Source organism: Amblyomma americanum, chromosome 3 (assembly GCF_052857255.1).
Source record: "Amblyomma americanum isolate KBUSLIRL-KWMA chromosome 3, ASM5285725v1, whole genome shotgun sequence".
NCBI classification, from domain to species: domain Eukaryota; kingdom Metazoa; phylum Arthropoda; class Arachnida; order Ixodida; family Ixodidae; genus Amblyomma; species Amblyomma americanum.
In genome coordinates, this window is record NC_135499.1 from 192,056,213 (window position 1) to 192,077,225 (window position 21,013).

The 21,013-nt window shown below is 50.7% G+C and overlaps 1 protein-coding gene across 6 annotated transcripts in view; it reads right to left on the minus strand.

The window, feature by feature from the left end:
* The window catches only part of LOC144125713 (5'-AMP-activated protein kinase subunit gamma-1-like), a 261,476-nt gene that overhangs the window by 173,469 nt on the left and 66,994 nt on the right, over window positions 1-21,013 (minus strand). For all 6 annotated transcript variants that reach the window (XM_077659350.1, XM_077659349.1, XM_077659353.1 and 3 more), the window contains exon 2: window positions 449-704. In XM_077659350.1, coding sequence (XP_077515476.1) covers window positions 449-704 — 256 coding nt within the window. The remainder of the gene's footprint in view (window positions 1-448; window positions 705-21,013) is intronic.

Consider the following 21,013-nt stretch of genomic DNA (forward strand, 5'->3'; position numbering starts at 1 on the left):
CACAGGTGGTACGCGTCAGGCCACGTAAACGCCAGGTCGCGTCCCAAGCCAGTGCTCCCCTCAGTCCGACTGGAAACTGGAGAGGGAACTTCAAGTCAAGTCAAGTTTATTTCAGCTTTTGTCTTACAAAAACTGTGGGTGACGAAAAAAAAAAAGCGGTTCGCAATGGCCGCTTGACAAGCTTCGTCACCCGTAGAACTTTCAAGGCTAAGCCCTCCGCACCGAACTGCTGGCCCATACGCGGTAATTCTGGCGCGGACTCACTTCTGTCTCTTCTTATACAAAACTATTTCTTTGCAGGGAACATCCAGGTCAACAGGGAAGGCTCATGGCCAACGTGCGCAGACAAGAGATGGCGGACACTTGGGGTGGGGGCATCGAGGACCCGGAGGGGAGCATTCGCCCGGGTCTGCCTGGCTACTAAAGAACCGGGAGGAAAGGGACTCACCCCCGAGTACGTCGTCGCCAGACTGGCGTCGCGCCCGCGACGACAGCTGCAGCGCCGGCAGCCGGTGGGCGCCGCCGGAGAGCGAGCGGCGCCGCTCCGAGGGCAGCGTGGCGGAGACGCCGGCCGCGGAGCCGCCCAGAGGGCCCGACGGGAAGCCGCCGCGCATGTCCCCCGCCGCGTCCACGGACTCGTCCATGGGGCCCCAGTCGGCCGTGGTCACGATGCGAGGAACCACCAGCTGCCCTTTCTCCTCGCCCTGCGTCGCGGTTGCGATTCAGCCGGTGCCCGTCGCCGAAGGGACAGAGCACAGCAGAGGACAATGCCTATAGCTACAACCCATCGTGCGGCTAAGCCACTGCCACGGTGTAAGGATATGGTCAGTGTGTTTGTGGGCCAAACAAACAAAAACAAAGCAGCGCGCCACGGGAATGCTGGTGGAAAGCTCATGCTGCAAAGGACTGGCAGCGCGGGCCCTAAAATGGCGGAAGCTAAATGCCGCCAAGTCCGAGCCGCCGGCTGGCGCGAGCAATAACCTTCACAAAAGCCAGCACTTAAGGCAAATTTTGGCCCGTTATTTCGCTACCCAATCAGCTGGTATTCGTTCCAGCGGACAAAACGTGCATGTGTGCTCAGCCTTACGGGCTTTGTCAAAGAACTGGTTTACCTGTAAACTGGCTGAACAAAATTTCTCATTATATGCAGGCCGCTCCGCGATTGTCCCTAGACACTTCTGGGCGCTTCAGTCAGGCACGCATTGGCGTAGTTGACACAGCGAGGCTGTACAAAGTGAGAGATACTGTTCTGACAATCTGGAAGATTCGCAAAGCCGACGGTGCCACAAAAGCCGCACAGTCTGTCCAGGAATCTCGAATTGACCGGACTACTTCTGAGGAAGGGTGTAACCAAACCTGACTACACACGAAGCATCTCTCTCCAGGCAGGAGCCGCGGAACTTACACACGGGAATCACCGCTGAGCGCTCGCTCAACCAGCGCTTGTTCGGTGTGTTTCTCGGCTTTTTTGCGCGTGCCTTTCTCGCTCTATACTATTCCCGCCCACAATTCAAGTCAATGGACGCGCTTGACCGAGCTCAGTTGATTTCGAAAGCAGCAAAAGAGAAAGATGAAATGACGTTTGGGCTCTTACACGGGAGCCTTGCTCGAGAACGTCGTTCATATTTTCGTCGCTAAATATTTTTCGGTCAACAATGCTCGCGGTGCACTCAGTCTGTCTGCCACGTACAATCGGCCACACATCTGTCTAGGGTGCTCTGAAGGCGCGCTCTGTCATGCTTTTATGATAATGGCGGCCGTACAGCAGTCTCGATACAGCTCTAAAATACATGAGGAGTTAAACACGAGTACTGGGAACGTGCAAGCACGATAAGGCCAAGTCCTAAGCCCCATAGGCCACACGTAAATGACAAGTGTATATACCCCAGTGCGCCGCTCTATAGCGCTCTAGACAGACGTGTGGACGACTGGGGGAGGAATAAACAAGTTTGCTGTCGATATGCACGCAGATAGCGGCAAGACTAGCAGATGCTATGTGCACAAAAGAAAACAAAATCAACGGCATATAATCACTTATGTGCATAGCACAGTAAATACTGAAAGCACAGTTGCGCCGGAAACGGATTCGATTAGCGATTTTCTGGTTGCACCCGACTTAAAGCGATGGCCAAAAGTGCAAGAAGAGCGCTTTCTTTCCTCTAAACATCGCACGTTATTTTTTCCCGTACGTGCCTTCCCCGCGATTTAGAAGCCGCGCTTGAGCGGACATCGTCAGCGGCTACGCAATCGCGAGGAGCGCTCTCCGCGGCCGCGCTGCTGCACGCCTTGCTTTTATGCGTTTCGAGATCACGTACGTACATGCTACCAAACGATCTTGTGACGAAAAAAAAAAAAGATCTGAAGTGACATTTACGTGTCTAGGTTACAGCCTCGCCCAGCAACAGCGGGAAACTGAGCTTACTGTCATGGGCGCGGCACGCGGCAGCAATCGTCGATCCATTAACTCGAGCTCAGGAACTGAATCACGACCAAATTAAACGCGGCGAACGCCGTCGGCTTAGTAATCGGCACGTTTGACGCATGCGTTGCGCGCGCGCTTTTATTGTCATTCCTTCGTCCGAATTCCTAGGAATAAATCTTATTTTTGCGCACAATGAATTAAAAAAAACATTTTGGAATGGGGGGGGGGGGGGGGGGGGGCAAAATAGCAACGCTTGCGCGGCCATTAGCCATTTTTCATTATACTTGTGCGATCGTTACATACCTCCCGTTTATTACAAAAAAAAGCTTTTAGCTCATTATAAAGATGTATATTTACGTTTCATAGGTATACGTTAAGAATGAATAGACGATGTTACGAGTAGAGTGAGAAAAAAACGTAGTGTACAAAACAATGCTTTTGTTCGACTTGCCTCCCTGCGTGCAGAGCTTAGGAAAAAAATACACCAAAAAGAGGGCTGCTTCTGCAGCGTTTAAAGGAAATGTTAATCTCGGTCTGGACGCAGCGGTTTTTGGCTTCGCTGGATTTAGAAGCGGCGCTCTAAAATACACCAAAAATGACGAAAATGAAGCAAATTAGAGGCTTAATAGCTTCCTATCTAATTGACATAATATATGCATATCTGGTATGTACTATCGGAGACAAAAGTGGTACACTCCACGCAGCGGGAGCCGGAGCCATGGAAAACCGCATCGTAGCGCCAACTACAGGCGGCATTAGGGATCGAGACAGCCAATGGCAGCCCTTTATTATCTGCAGGTATGTCGCGTGACTCGTTTCAATGTTTCGTAAAAGGAAACCTCACCGTAAAAGGAAACTGAAAGTAACACTTTGCTCATCAACGCTCCCGTGGGGAGCATTGGGCTCTGGCATGGCAGCGGTTCTCCTCCCCCTCCCTCGTACTCACTTTTCCGTTCGACTAACACGCTCTTGTCTTCATGACGTCGTGTTTTCTCTGCGCATGGTGTCTGTACGCCAGTTTCATCCAACGGTGCTAAAGCCATGCTCTGCTTTGTACACTTCACGCGCGCTCTGCATATGTGATGACGTTCCTGTAACAACAGTCATTTCCCCTCTCTGAGTGGACACAAGCGAGGAACAAAAATTATTACGCTTTCCTACTACAAGGCTCCATTTTACCTCGGAGCGCGCCGCCATCTTTAATGGCAGAAGGGTAAATAGCGGTCATCGCCGCTGCACCGCTGCAGTCAACAAAAAAACTTAGGAGGACACTTTGCAAATTCTAAAGTGTGTTTGGCGAAAGCCTGCGGCCATTCGACTGTGCGCGCCATGCACCGACACCTCTGGCGAAGGAGCGCCGTCGCAGCGCGTATTCGCTCCGTCTGCCGGTGCAGGTGACGTCACTGTTGCTATGCGCAGCTGCGCATGCGCTTCGGCGCCGCCACCTCTCGCCGAGGAGGGTGCGCGCCGGTGCGGGGGAGGGTCACAGCTGGCACTGTTCCGAGCTTTGTGGAGAGGGTCACAGCTGGCACTGTTCCGGGCTTTGAATGTAACGGACGGACGGTCACCGCGAGTATGAGCCATTAAAGGCTTTCGCCTTAATATTCTTTTTGCCATGGCTGTGAGACAAAATTTAAAAGAAAAGACAGCCTGCGTGACGGTAGCCGAGGTTTAACAACATTTGGAACGCGATACATAGGGGAGGGCGAACTGTGAAGCGAGATGACTGTCGAGCCGGGTACCGGTGCTTGATCCCCAGTGCCGCTGCACTTGCGTAGTGTACTCAATCACATGTTGATTGAAGTTACAGACTAAGGGAGTGTTTACTAAGCCGGTGTGCGCATGCAGGCACCGAATGAAAGCGCATTTCTCACTGCTGCACGTCGCGTATGTCGACGTCGCAGGCACGTGGTTTCCCCACTCATGTCGACAGTCCTCGCCTCGTCGCATCGCTCTTTTTCGCACACTTGAAACTCACCCATAAAGTACAGAAGTGTTCTGTCATTCTCGTAGAACAGTGCATCGCAATTACAATGACACTGACATGCACTAAGGTGAACGTATGGGGACAAGAAATGTGATAAGAAGCCTCTACAAGGGCAACTCCAAGGGTTTGTCGAACGTTTAGAGTTCATTCGCCTTTCCGTCACAAGAAGCAGATTTTTTCTTTAAAACAAACCAGTGAAGTCTATTTAAAACAGTAAAAAAAAACGTAAACCGAGTCTAAATCTGTGTGGCCAGGGACGATTCTTCGCGTGACTCAGCGATGGAGTCACAAACATACTAGAAAACCACTCGTGCGCGTCGAATTGGTTAACAACGAGTAGTTAAATAAAATGCCAAGAACGACCTAATACAAGCCTCAAAATTTTGATAGTCAAGCAGGGAGTTGATGTAAACGAGCGGGGATGGTCTGTGACGTCGAAAATGCAGTGTTGCCCGTAAAAATAATCTTAACCGAGGCCACGGGAAAGGCAAATCTATGTGCGCCGGAATGGAATGTCGCACGGCTTCCAAACTTGGTGGAAGCAATCGGAAACGAGAGGAAAACCTACAGAGTGAGTTTCATTAGAATACTGTAACTCAAAAAACCCACGCTCATAGTACGACCGAGAAGCACAGTTTCGTTTTTGAATTTGTAGAAACTTTCTATGTGGTCAACTAATCGCCGCAGCACTTTCTAGATGAACGATTATGCGAGAATAAATTTTCTTCTCGAGTTTTAACTTTGCGTTCCTTTTCGAATCGCCAAGATCAATACAGAAAGAGCCACCATTGAAGCGAACCGCTAGTCTCATCGAAGGAACGGCCAGCGAAGCTACAAACCATTTGTTCCGGTTCCTCGGCATCCAACAAACAGTTGGGGCAGCTGCCTGCTCTTTGCAAAGAAGACGTGAGGTTGGAGACGTGCGGACGGAGCGAAAATCCCGCCGTTCCGGAGCGCTGCGTGCGGTTTCGCCGATCACTCGCCACGCGGCGCCACGGCCGCTTTCGCGCTGCGTTCCGAGATCCGAACACAGCGACGCTCCAGCGCCACGCGTGGGAGGCAGACCTCAGCAGCTCGCAGCAGGCGACGCGCGGCCATGCAGCTCGCCCGGCTACGGCCGGACTGGACACGGCGGCGGCAACCTATAGAGAAGCCTTACGTATGTACGCTGACCGCGGCATTGGCGTCGGACGCGCCTACGTTGATGAACCGAATTCGCGTTACACTCACGCTTTTTGTAAGCTCTTTCTTGGCGGCTGTGCACTTGAATAAGTGGAAGGAACGAAGCCTAAGTCCGCTGACGACTGTTCCAGCGAAACTTGCCTTCGCCTGGCCTACTGCGATTATCCATGGTAGGGATGACCTCAGATGAAGGCGGGAAGAGTAACGGGAACGTGGCGCGCACAGACTTGTACAGCTGTGGTTCAGGAGAAGGTCCCGACGAAAACCCGTCCTCTCGTCGAAACTTTGGCCAGCCGACAGTGATTTTCTTCCTGGCTCCAATTCGTGCCACAAGCTTTGCGTGTTTCTTATTGTGTTTCCTTATTGTTGGTCACGGTGTGCATTACCTTTCTAAACATTCAACGTCGAACAACGAGAACGATGTACAGATGAACAAGACGAAACGACACACAGGTGGGAGAAGCAACGCACGACAGCGGTGGCTAGAAAATGAATCTAATTTGATCGAAGTACGAAATTATACAGCCGCGCAAACGATGACCAATTCGCTTTCGGCCTTTCCAAGGTTGTCAGATTTGTTCGTACGCAAAGTGCACAAGTCGGCAAGAGGAGGAGGACGCAACCTGTATTTGCGGAGCCTTTGAACTGTGCGAAATTAACGGAAGAAGCGATAGTGCTTGCATAAACGATACAGTCTTCAACATGGAAATAGCAAGCGGAGCTTCTCCAGCCTGCAGCTTTCTGCCACATCGTATCTGTGCGAGGAAATGGTCGTCTCCGTTACAGCCACTTCCGGCGGGTAGAAAGGCTTCCAAAACGCTAAACTTTAGCTCACTATTACATAAAGTGCAGAGACTTTCCGGATTACCCAGAGAGGCGGAATTACTCCCACAACAGGAACAGTAAGGTGTCTACTTCGATTTAGTCCTATAATAAAGTCGATATTCCCCCAACTATAAACTGTTTTCGAGTTTTTAGTCACCACATACGACGCCAATGCGCCGGGGAACGTGCAAACTGGCACAATTAATTGCAGTGTTACCTGGTATCGCACACGAAGTCGCCACACCGTGTCGCGCGTGCTCGCACGATCCTCGCACCGAAGAAAATCACGAGGGCGCAGGGCGAAACCAACATCGCTCGAGGAGCCGAAGGAAGCTGCCGCTGAACGACGGCCACAACTTCCGGTCCGCTGCGCACGCGGAGTTCGCACGGGATCGTGTCGTGCAGGCTGCTGCCGCCACCGCCATTCAGTGCACGCCGCCACCGAGAGACGTGCATTCAGGAAAAGCACCCCAAGAAACGAGGAAACAATTAGCGTATTACGCAAAGTTATCCTCTGCCGCCGCCGCGGAGGCTTTGGGTGCACAAGGCCGCAGCGAGGGGAAACGAGACATCGCCGGTCGACCCGCCACACGCATCAAGATGCACGTAGCGACCGCGCGCGTGTCGCGATCAAGCCGACGAAGAGGCGCAGCAGAACGCGACGCGCATACAACATGGCGCTATGAGACGACGCCAATTGGATGCAGACGGGTCCTGTTATGAAAAGAGGAAATGGACCTGGATGATACACATGTAGTCAGCAGAGCAGGTAACCGATGGTCCGTGAAGGTTCATTTACTGCACGGTGAAAAAAAAAAAAGACAGCGCCAACGCGCATACCGGCCCACAGGTGAAGTTCTTTGCTTCCTTAAGCGCTAACCGCGTGTGGAGATAATTCGCGGCGACACACCGCGCGATCGCATCGCACGATGAGCTGAGGGCCGCGGAACTGCTGTCGCTCAGAGTGCGTAAAATTTCGCGCAACGCCCGGAAGTAGCTCGCGAGATCAAGCCGATAGCAGAAGGCTTTGGGGGCACGGAACTTCCGTTTATAGCTGTTTTTGCTTTCATAGCGACGTTTCAGTGAAGAAGCTGTTGACGCTCGCTACGTCTGAGCCATGCATCGAAACAGTTCAGTAAAAGCTTGGTATAGGAATAACAGAACAACAAAAGCTGTTGTGGCGTATATAAAGTTGATTGTTACGGGAAGGTGTGGGAGAGAAGCGCCACTCTGGGCAAGCCTCACTCAGCACCGCAGAATGTAGTTTGGCACCACTGCCCCGTGTCCCCTACAAATGCAATGTATTACCGGAAGAACTTGCATGAGTGCTTTTATCGTACTTTATGTTGTTTTGTCTTAAAAGGAGGGCACCAGCACAGTAACATTTCCCTGATGACGCGAGGCGACTGAACGGTGAGGCGACAGCAGCAGAGCAAGACTGAAAACACACCGCTGAAAACAGCACTGCCAGCGATAGGCTACAGCTGTAGCCTATCGCAGCCGTTTCATGCGGTTACCGCTTGCCGCCAAAAGAAAGCAGACTCCACCGCCACAAAAGCTCGACCTCCCGTGAAGTCATCTGAAGGTCCACATGCACCTGGTTTAGGGGACACCGAAGCTAACACCATTCGATTTTCGTTCTTGCAGAATCGTTAGTATGGCCATGTTGATCTTTTGTCCAGCAGCAAATGACTCGTTTATTGCTGGGAAAGATCTGCATTTAAAAAACGGGAAATATTATCCCGCCACTAGATTCACGACCGGTGGTGAGGATACCTGTATTTTTTTTTTACCTTTTGCAGTTTACAAAACCGCCATGTTCAGCACGAGTAGTCTATTTGCGATTTCAACGCGGTAATCTACCGACACAGGCCAACTACAGCGCGTCCTCGGGGCCCCTTTAAAACCCCTACCGGGATGCCGCTTCAGAGTCACAGAGTTCATTCCAACGGAAGGCAGTCGCAGCAGAGGCTAGCGGGGAGCGCGGCGGGGAAGTGGATGGCATAGCCGCAGCGGGAGAAGAACAGGGTTAATCTGCCTTTTTCCCACCATCGCTCTGCGCATGCGCCTCTCCTCCTACTACTGGTTTAAAACAAATCAACCCCCACGCCGCATGCGCAGTTCATGTGGTGGCAGGCGCATGCGACAGATGGCGGCAGCTGCCAACCACGCCTTTTCCACTTCGAAGGCGCAGTTAGCGCTTCGTGGAACCGGATCCCGCCTGTGTCTCCCACGTGAGTTTGTTTAAACGCTAAAGCGTTAAAGATTAAAGAGCCCATGTCGCAGAAAAGCCGGCGTCGTCGTCGGCATGCGTTGTCTGCGTCGTTGGCACTGAGCGATAAATTCCACGAAAAATCCCCAGAAAAGCAACCTAGGGGCAGGCGGGGCACGTAAGTCACGTAACCTTGTGGCGTCATCACAAACTGCACACCGGGTTTTGAGCAAAGCACCCACCGTTGTAGGCGGCAGTTAAATTAATCACTGGCCTCGAGAGTTTGCTTAGGAAGTGCAACCTGAGTCTCACAAGTCCCACTGGTGGCAGCACCTGCCATCGCAGGGTAGTGGCGAATCGCTTAACTGCTACACCACTGCGCCAGCAGTGGTGTATGAGGATTCTCAGTTATCTATGAATGCAGAGAATGACCGATTCCGCATACCAATTCCATTACCGCTATCGCGTTAAACCCATTAAGACAAGCTTAATAGTCTTCTCCGTTTTTTTCCAACAATTAGAAAAATTCCTACAAAACTGTCCAAAAATTTTAACCACTCCTAACAGGGCGCCACACATCTTGTGAAAAAGACGGACTGGAGATCAGTGGGAGGCCAGGCTCTTTCCCTGCACTGGGCGCAGCAGGGTTGATGATGATGATGATGATGATGATAATTAGCAAATTACCAGTTTTATTTGGCCGTAATGGACCGTAAACTCCACTCGTGAAAGTTTCGTTTCTGTAGAGCAACAGAATAGCTGGCCTGCTGGCAACTATCTCCACATGCAATTTTCGTGGTCAAACGCGCCAAATGATTTTTCGCAGCAGAACGGCTGAAATCTGAACGCCAAGCGTGACACAAGACGACCCCGAGTTAGAAGCGAGAAGCCGAAGAGGACCACGGTGTAGCCTTCAAATCCGGCCCGGCTGAAAAGGACTGGACGGCCAAATATCTTTCGCGGCTGCACTGTTACGTTTGAAAGATGTTCAAAGGATTCGTGCATAACTTGTTCGATTGTGTCGAACAAAAAGAAGCCGTTAGAGTTCCCGTACATAATTAATGACCGAGCACTAAAGCGTTGTAATAAATGAAAATATTTAGGTATCACGATTAATCACGACTTAAACTGGAGTGACCATGTACAAAACATTTGTGGAGCAGCTCAACGAAAACTTGGATTCCTAAGGCGGAAGCTAAAAGATGCACCATCGGATGTCAAACTACAAGCGTACAAATCAATAGTAAGACCAACTCTGGAATACGCAAGCGTAATTTGGGATCCGAATCAGCAATATTTTGTAGACAAAGTTTAACGTGTTCAAAGATTGGCAGTAAGGTTTATATTTTCGTCTTACCAAAGAACGCAGTCCGTATCAGAACTTCTTTTACCAGCGCAGTTACCAACATTGGCTATTCGCAGAAAAATTGCTAGGCTTAAGTTTTTTTATCAGCATTATCACAGTATGTTCAGTCTGGATTCCAGCTTGTACTTGCGGCCACCCGGAAGACTGTCATCGCGTACCAACCATCCTTTTGCAGTTATGCCATACATGCCGAGAGTTGATGTCTATAAGTTTTCATTTCTGCCTAAAACACGTATAGAATAGAATAACCTTGACCAACGCGTACTCGACAAAACATGTTCACTTGAAACCTTTGTAAAAGAGCCGGAACTGTGTTGTATTGACTGATTATACCATTCCCACCCTATAACAGCCCGCAAGGGCTAACAGTATTTGTAAATAAATAAATAAATTTCTAAAACAGACCTCTTACAGTGCATCGTGTAAATACAAACTATTTTTACAGCGATGGTAACTTTTGAAACTTAAGTAGTTTCTGCGTGACAGTCTGGTATGAAGAGCTGAGCCATGAATGCGTTTCAAGCGGTTTACCTTGAATTCCTCAAAATTTGGTTCCAGAACTTGCGCGGATGCAGTTATTAGTTTACGCTACATAGTTCCATGGCAAACACAGAGTAGTAAGAAAAAAATACTCGGATTAGTATATTTTCTGCGAGTTCAAATGGTTTACCAAACGGCATCCGCGCCATGACGCGACAGAATTGCAGAAGCTTAAATTTTGAATATTCATTAAATCGCGGGGTTTAACGTCTGAAGCTACACAAGGGTTATTACAGGGACGCCCAGTGGCAGACTCCGGATTAATTTCGACCGCCAGCTGGGGTTCCTCAACGTGCTTCGACACTTCGCCTCCACCGAAATGCGGCCGCCGCGGGCGGGGTTCATTCGGCGACCTATCTAGGGACCAGCCGGCGAACGCCAAAGCCACCACGGCGGGTGAGAAAGCTAACAGCATTTATGGATGTTTTTTTCCTGTCGTCCCCGATGCCGTGCTTGCGCTGTACCACTGCAGAATGATGCAACAGCTAGAATTAATTTGTGGCCAGTGTAAGGTCGCTCTGGGCCACCAGGTCCCCCACGAGAATCTCATGCGATACCATCGCTATTTTTCCTCCTACGCGCCTTGCACTGCCCCAGACCGCACCGACCCATCAGTGAGGCAGGATTTCATATCATGACTTTCTGACGGGCTAGTTGGTACATATTCATTTCTGAAGGATGTGCACTAAAAAAGACGTTCACAGGAAAAAAAAAAGGAGGTACAGAAGACAGGAAAGAAGCTAAAAAAGACGTTCACAGGAAAAAAGGAGGTACAGACAACAGGAAAGAAGCGCTTCTTTCCTGTCGTCTGTACCTCCTTTTTTCCTGTGAACGCCTTTTTTTAGCGCACAGTCTTCAGAAAGATTTCATATCAGCGACGCGGGTCGCCTTTACTGCCATGCGCTGTCGGGGCAGCGCACTAGGTGTCTCTGCGGTATGCGGTGAGCTGTCAGTGCCGTTATTTCTCAAAGACGGAATGACAAGGCTCAGCCGGTTAACTTTCTTGGTGTCCAGAATCGTCACCATGGCGCGGTAAAGGGTGCATAGTTCAGTTGCCGTGAGTACCTACACGTGTGCACTGTTTTCTCCCTTGCGCAGTCAGGTTACCTGGCCACGAGTCCTTTTCGCCTCAGATATTCAAAAGACAGGCTTGTGCGGCCACGTGTACAAAAATTGTGGGTGTCTAATCTTTCTGTATTCACTTGGCCACGATGGGCGCATTGCCACGCCCCAATGGCACGACGGACTGAACTTTTCCAGCAGTTCCTTTTAATTCCCTTTGTTCCCTTCCCCACTTCCCTCTTTTCTTTCTTCTGCATCCTCCTCTCTCTCTTTCCTTTAAGAAGGCCCCGCATTTGCTGAAATCCGCAGACTTGTTACCCTGGGAAGATAATTTATTCGAGAAGAGATCTTCTTTGAGATTCGTAGCACTTGCAAATGCGAACCCCCAGGCGACGCTAGAATCGTCGATTTCGGGCACCGACGGCGAGTTTCTAGCGGGACGCAAGAAGGAAATACAAATTCGAAGTCGATAGAATAAAAAGAATGTGTATTTGTGCGCCTGCGGGTGCATACGTGGAGAGAGGGGGCTTATAGAGGGAGCTTGGCTATATCCTGACAGAGAAAAAAAAAAAAAGAAACGCCTCCGCGCAGCATACTTTTTTCGCTCTATCTGCGCGCTTTCCTACTTTCTCTGGTTCCTTCTTCCCCTTCCTACAATTCCCCCAGTTTTGTTCCTGCCACTATAGTTTCGCTTTGCTTTCTTCCCTCCGGCCGCCGTTAAAATGCGATATGTCATCTCCCGCAGCCTCCCTCTTGCCTCTGTTTCCATTCCTCCCATCGCTCCAGCCATTAAAAAGCGATAAGTCGAATCCCGCTGTGCGTGCGACCCTCTCGTATGTATCCGTCAAGCCGCCGCAAACAGGTCAGCAAACGGAGAGAGCGACCGAACACATGCGCTGTCTCACTACTGCTCAACACATGCGCTGTCTCCTGGCGTCTTCGCTCGCTTCGTTCTTTCTCAATTATGTCAAAAGGCGGGGCCAGACAAATGACCAAACGCAAAGCGCAAACGCCGCAGATGATGACGGTTGCGCGGACAGCACCGCAGACAGCCCGGCGCGACCTGTGCTGCTTGGCACATCCATGAAACAGTGGACCACGTAATCTCGGCTTGACCCTTCGTATGAGCGAGAAAGACGGCTGCTGAACGCTGCTAAGCCGCACGCAGACAGAAAGGCTTTGTCGACGGACGTAATACTGCAGGAGCTCGGCTGGACACACGGAACGCTGTTCAGACACTGCGGGCGGTCCTTTGCTTCCTGAGCAACGCGGATCTCGTCTATAGATTGTGACCGATAGATAGATAGATATAGATAGATTGTGTACGTGCATGTGCCCTCACTTTGTCCGCATCGTCATCCATCACAACCGTCTTTCTTCACATCTCCCTCTCCCCCGGTGGGCAGTAGCAGTACAAATAATTACAACTCGGGACGACTATCACCCCTTTGTTTTTGTTTGTTTGTTTGTTTTATTTTTTGAAGCCCTTCTCTTCCGATGCGGTATAGGCATGAAGAGCACCGGATGCACAGCTTGCATAACCACACCTGTCCCGGGCAGTGCAGTGGAACTGCTGAACGCGGAAGCACGTGGCCGAAATATGGGACCTCCCATCTTAGCTTCTAGTCTGTATAGAGCATCGACAGGAACGAGACGAGAGCAACACGTACGCGTCAAGCCAAATGTGCCACCGCGGTACCTGTATCCTGGAAACACTAGGGCGACAGCTGCCTCGCTTGGTAGTGTACCTGACATGTAAACAACGCCACCATCCGGGAATCTCCCAAGATCGACTCCTCCTCCCACGAAGAAGAATGGCCGATTTCCTTAGCGCATTTATTTGTTGATTAATGAACTTGCACCATTCGTGATGATGAGACCCAGGTTTGTCGTCTCTGCGCCTTCGTGGCGGTGGGTGACCGGTACAGCTACCCGGGCCTTTCTCACTGCCTGCGGTAAGTGGGGAAGGCCGTATTTTTTTTTTACTTTTATTAATGCGTTAGCATTAGAACGGTCTGTGCAAGCGGAAATGGCAACCGCCGTCCCGCGTGTCCTGTTGCGAACGTTGTGAAGTCATCACAGCCTGCCCACAGTGACAGGTGGCAGTTAAATTAATCATTGGTCTCGATAGGTTGCTCGGGAAGAACAACCGGAGTCTAACAAGCACCATCGGTGGCTGTGTTTGAAACGGCTAACTGCATCTCTTAACCGCTGCACCAATGAGCCAGGAAAGGCTTAACGACTCATGTAACGACTACTTGCAATACTACATATGTACGAAAGCAGCGTTTCTCCCATTTACGTGCCACTCTTACAAACCTAACGTAAATCCGGCAGGAACGTTGAACGGGTGTCGTAATCTGTGTCTTTGGCACGTAATGTTTGCGCCAAAGCTCAAGCAAAACCACGCCTCTGGATGAAAAAGAACCACATGTCACTCGCATGTCTTCAGCGCCGACGCTAACGTAAGCGTCCGTAGCGGTCGGAAACGGTATCGATGATGCCGCGGCAATGTGAATCTACGGGTCACGGGTCACCGTTCATAACGCGTTCTGTTTCTTCTTGAAAAACCACGTAACTCGCTTCGCTGCGGTGGAGATCCTACGCGCCTGTCACCCTCGGGCAGAAGGAATAAACCGCAGCTCTGCCGCTGCCGGTACGCGGCGCTGTCCACTCGCCTCTGCGGAGGGGCCATAAAACGTGGCTACCGTCGTTGCGTCAGCTCCGATATACGACGCCTTTGAGGCGCGGGTCGGTCCCGCACGTGACGTGCATAGCCCAATATCCCGGGCGAGCTTCCCTATCTTGGGATACATGTTTCACCGGGCTTCCTCACGTATACGCGATACATTACATGCTCCATGACCGACCCCGACCCTTGCATGTCGCTCCGCCCTGTGCCGAGATCCCACTTATCACCGTGTGCGGGCGGGGAAAGCCAAATTCGTTGTCGCTCTTTCTGGTACTTCTGCGCTGCGTTCGCTCGTGCCCTAGGGAGTTTCCTTATTTATCCCCCTTTTCGCGCTGTGATTAGATTTTTCTATTTTATTTTTTTATACAGGGCTCCTGTTCAGCGCATGACATGATGTTTATTGCAGTCGATCTATAGAGGCATATCAGTGACGGATCCAGTGCTGCACAAGATGCAGCGTCGTCGGCGACCTTGAGAGAGAAAAAGCAGGTGGTCCGCCTGACATCTAGGCCAAGTGACCTTGTGACGTCGTCACAACCTGCCCACCGTGGCAGGCGGCGAACACCTGTTAACTACGTGGTAGCTATACTCTCGGGTGTAACCGGATGCGAATGACACACGGCGACATTATGCAGGGTGTTTCACCTAAGATTTTACACAATATTTAAAAACAGGCTTCTTGAGTTAGAAGAGCGCTTTTTTCGGCATAACATTGTCAGCGGGGTAGCACATCAGAATACATCAGAATACAACTAAGGTGTGCTAACTAGAGGCTGCTTAACTAATGCTGAATAATTACCTTTTAACTATTACTGTTAGGATTCTTAATTGCCGAGGGGCACCTAGCCCATCGTAGGTAATATCCATATAGGTTTTTAGAATTTCGAAAATGCGATTACCCTCGCCGCTGTAGCTCGATAAAATATGGCTGCACCGTGCGAAAATACATTCGCGTTCGAAAGCATGCAGGCAAAGCAACCCCTCCACTGCACGCAACTATAGTCGAAATAGCCCAATTTTGTCGAGCCACGGCGCCAGGGGTAATCACGTTTTCGAAATTCTACAAACTATTACTAACGACCAGCTACAAATATCTAGCTGCGACGAGGTGCCTAACTCTAATAGTTAAAAAGTTAATTATTAAAAATTTGATAACCGGCCTACTACTTAAGAAGATTCACCGGTTTTCCGGTGGCCGCCAACGCTGATAGTACTATGCCGCAAAAGCGCCGCAAGAGCAGCGGCGCTGGTGTTCCTTTAAATAACGAAAGCCCACGTAGAGAATGCAGTGGGAACCTATATCCGAGTGCCATGTGTACACAAAGTGCGCTCCTAACTTAGGACACGGGCGCTCTCTACTGGTATCGAGATTATCTGGAATATGGACTTATCCATATAAGCGCTCCAGTGTGAACGCAAAAGCGAGTGAGAATAATCGGTCACGTATGGCCTAGAATGAATTCCGGCATTAAAAAGAACCGAAAGAAATAATAACGGGACTACATGCACTCTCTTCTATAGCAAGAGGAATAAAACAGCAAATGATTTTTACTAAAGTACCGCCTCCCGCAAGATAAACACGAACGCTCGAGTGCATGGCTTGCACTCACACCAGAGCCGCTGGGCATCGGCCTCTGGCTCTAAGACCACGCTTCGGGTGGAAGCAGGACACCGCTGACGCCAGCCACACCGCAAACACACCGTGAAGCATGGTCTCGGACCCAGCGGCCAGCGCTCAGCGGCTCTGATGTCAGTGCAAGCCATGCACTCGAGCGTCAACTATACTCCATCCACGGCCATAATCGGAATGCAAACCTCGGGGCGACCGGGCGCTGATAGAATAAGCGACGCCCGGTAAGAGCGAACGACTCCGGGCGAGCTTCGGAGGAAAAGCAGACAGGCGCACGCGTGGCCGCATGAGTTTGAATACAAAAAAAGGGGGGAGGGGGGGGGGGCGAACAAAGCGGTGCAGCGCTGTGGCCAGACCGCAAACACGCCGCCGCCGCCGAAGGGCTTCAATCAGGCGCCGTGTCAGCCACAGCAGCGCGCTCGGTACGTGGCCAAGACGAGAAAAACACCGCTTCCATCACGGCCGGGGGATTTTTCACGCAAGCTTGGCCGCGGAATGAGAAGGCCGCCGCCGGCGGCGGCGGCTTACAACGCGCGCTGCCGGGGCCCAATTATCTCGCCGCTCGGCCGCGATTAATCCGCCCAGTGAGCGCTCATCCCAGCAGACGCCGGATGGAGAGAAAAAAATATCCGCTACGACGTCGGTGCCTAGAAGGAGGCGACGAGAGTCGCGCACTGTTCAACGGCCTTGTATCGACATAAGCAAGCGATTACAATTACTCCTCCTTAAATGCAACTGATTACAGTGGTAAATTACAGCCCCAGAGCAACAACCGAACAATTAAAGAAAAAGTAATGATTACTATTACACTATTTTCCTTCGAACATTTATTGTCATGCCAAAACACAAATTTACTTAGTAGAATGAATTACTGCGGACTACTTGATGTCTTGTCGTACGTTAATTTTCAACAGGAGTTGCGATTCGAAGCTGTCGTCGCTAATTTTCAAACATTTCCTCGTGAAGAGGTCGGCAGCAATACACACAACACTCTTCGTCATCCGCTGGAGGGGAGAGCGGTATTTTAACGCCTGAACACTTCGAGCACCAGCTCGCAATTGCGCAATGCTTCGACGCTAGTGTCCAACTCCTCGGTGAATCGCCGCGCTTCACTGTTGCTCCGTGCATTGTAGGAAGCCTCCTACTTGAGCGCAGTATAGAAGGTAAGTCGCGGAGCTATCGGAGAGGACGGGGGGGGTGGGGGGGGTTTGACCCTACAGCGCAGTCACGTCATATTTCTCGGCACAAGAACAGCAGCAGAAAACTGTGGTGACCCGGGTGTGTTCTAGACATCATCGTGCGCGATGCTTCTCTGCAGTGCAGGTAGTCCATTGTTTTGCTGTCACGACGGAAACATTCTCGCTAACGCCAGTGCTTGCTGTGAGGTCGAGGTTTTCAAGGCTCTACAGTCGGCTAAACTTGCTTTTGGAGGAAAACTAACTGATTACCAGTAATCAGTTACAGAAAAAAGCAATCGAATTACGGGAAACGTTACCGTTTAAAAAATTAATCGATTAATTACAAAACTGCAAGAAAATGCAACTAATTATGAGTAATCAATTACTTGCAACGCATTACGTACAACTCTCCTAATATGCAACACCCGGCAGTTTGAAACAGAGACCTAAGGGGTGAAGGTAAAGGACCGGGAAAAAAGGGGAAGGGAGCGGCTAAGGGTAGTCGGCAAAGAATAGGATGAAACCTCACAAGGCGGCCTCAACAAATGCACGGCAGGCCGCCGTCCCGTTTTGTCCACTTCTGTCTTTTGTTACTTCCCTACCTGCCCAAATGAAAGGCTCTTTCGACCACTCAAAACTTGACAGAGCAGGAAATAATGCAACGCTGCTCGTTCTGGCCACGGGCCTCCCTGCCATAGAAATGAATTCACCGGCATAAGCATCGCGTAATAAGCAGACACGCCCTGATGCACACCATTTTCGGAGCACTGCCGGAAAGCAGAGAAGCAGGACCGGCAAGCGTGCTTCGCCGCACGACGCCCAGGGCTTGCGGGCGGTGAGCGGACAGGGCGGAAGCGAGAAGAAAAGGTGGCCCCGAGGCAAGCGAGATTTCCAAATCCTGGCATGGAGAGCACTCGGCGATAGGACGCGTGCACAATGGGACGACTGCCGCCTCGACGCGTGGCAGGGACATGAGAGCGGTGGTGAACGTGACGTGAAAACAAGACCCGTTTCCGTAGTTCCTCGCGCGCTTTTTTTTTTCTTCTTTCAAACATTTTCCAAAGCCGAAGAGCGATTTCGAAGAAGGGAATGGCGACTTGCATCCATCCATCCATCCATCCATCCATCCATCCATCCATCCATCCATCCATCCATCCATCCATCCATCCATCCATCCATCCATCCATCCATCCATCCATCCATCCATCCATCCATCCATCCATCCATCCATCCATCCATCCATCCATCCATCCATCCATCCATCCATCCATCCATCCATCCATCCATCCATCCATCCATCCATCCATCCATCCATCCATCCATCCATCCATCCATCCATCCATCCATCCATCCATCCATCCATCCATCCATCCATCCATCCATCCATCCATCCATCCATCCATCCATCCATCCATCCATCCATCCATCCATCCATCCATCCATCCATCCATCCATCCATCCATCCATCCATCCATCCATCCATCCATCCATCCATCCATCCATCCATCCATCCATCCATCCATCCATCCATCCATCCATCCATCCATCCATCCATCCATCCATCCATCCATCCATCCATCCATCCATCCATCCATCCATCCATCCATCCATCCATCCATCCATCCATCCATCCATCCATCCATCCATCCATCCATCCATCCATCCATCCATCCATCCATCCATCCATCCATCCATCCATCCATCCATCCATCCATCCATCCATCCATCCATCCATCCATCCATCCATCCATCCATCCATCCATCCATCCATCCATCCATCCATCCATCCATCCATCCATCCATCCATCCATCCATCCATCCATCCATCCATCCATCCATCCATCCATCCATCCATCCATCCATCCATCCATCCATCCATCCATCCAACCACCAACCAACCATCCACATCCATCCAACCACCAACCATCCAACCATCCATCCATCCATCCAACCAACCATCCAACCCACCACCAACCATCCAACCACCACCAACCAACCACCATCCATCCAACCAACCATCCATCATCCACCAACCAACCAACCAACCATCCAACCCATCCAACCAACCCATCCATCCACATCCATCCATCCATCCATCCATCCATCCATCCATCCATCCATCCATCCATCCATCCATCCATCCATCCATCCATCCATCCATCCATCCATCCATCCATCCATCCATCCATCCATCCATCCATCCATCCATCCATCCATCCATCCATCCATCCATCCATCCATCCATCCATCCATCCATCCATCCATCCATCCATCCATCCATCCATCCATCCATCCATCCATCCATCCATCCATCCATCCATCCATCCATCCATCCATCCATCCATCCATCCATCCATCCATCCATCCATCCATCCATCCATCCATCCATCCATCCATCCATCCATCCATCCATCCATCCATCCATCCATCCATCCATCCATCCATCCATCCATCCATCCATCCATCCATCCATCCATCCATCCATCCATCCATCCATCCATCCATCCATCCATCCATCCATCCATCCATCCATCCATCCATCCATCCATCCATCCATCCATCCATCCATCCATCCATCCATCCATCCATCCATCCATCCATCCATCCATCCATCCATCCATCCATCCATCCATCCATCCATCCATCCATCCATCCATCCATCCATCCATCCATCCATCCATCCATCCATCCATCCATCCATCCATCCATCCATCCATCCATCCATCCATCCATCCATCCATCCATCCATCCATCCATCCATCCATCCATCCATCCATCCATCCATCCATCCATCCATCCATCCATCCATCCATCCATCCATCCATCCATCCATCCATCCATCCATCCATCCATCCATCCATCCATCCATCCATCCATCCATCCATCCATCCATCCATCCATCCATCCATCCATCCATCCATCCATCCATCCATCCATCCATCCATCCATCCATCCATCCATCCATCCATCCATCCATCCATCCATCCATCCATCCATCCATCCATCCATCCATCCATCCATCCATCCATCCATCCATCCATCCATCCATCCATCCATCCATCCATCCATCCATCCATCCATCCATCCATCCATCCATCCATCCATCCATCCATCCATCCATCCATCCATCCATCCATCCATCCATCCATCCATCCATCCATCCATCCATCCATCCATCCATCCATCCATCCATCCATCCATCCATCCATCCATCCATCCATCCATCCATCCATCCATCCATCCATCCATCCATCCATCCATCCATCCATCCATCCATCCATCCATCCATCCATCCATCCATCCATCCATCCATCCATCCATCCATCCATCCATCCATCCATCCATCCATCCATCCATCCATCCATCCATCCATCCATCCATCCATCCATCCATCCATCCATCCATCCATCCATCCATCCATCCATCCATCCATCCATCCATCCATCCATCCATCCATCCATCCATCCATCCATCCATCCATCCATCCATCCATCCATCCATCCATCCATCCATCCATCCATCCATCCATCCATCCATCCATCCATCCATCCATCCATCCATCCATCCATCCATCCATCCATCCATCCATCCATCCATCCATCCATCCATCCATCCATCCATCCATCCATCCATCCATCCATCCATCCATCCATCCATCCATCCATCCATCCATCCATCCATCCATCCATCCATCCATCCATCCATCCATCCATCCATCCATCCATCCATCCATCCATCCATCCATCCATCCATCCATCCATCCATCCATCCATCCATCCATCCATCCATCCATCCATCCATCCATCCATCCATCCATCCATCCATCCATCCATCCATCCATCCATCCATCCATCCATCCATCCATCCATCCATCCATCCATCCATCCATCCATCCATCCATCCATCCATCCATCCAT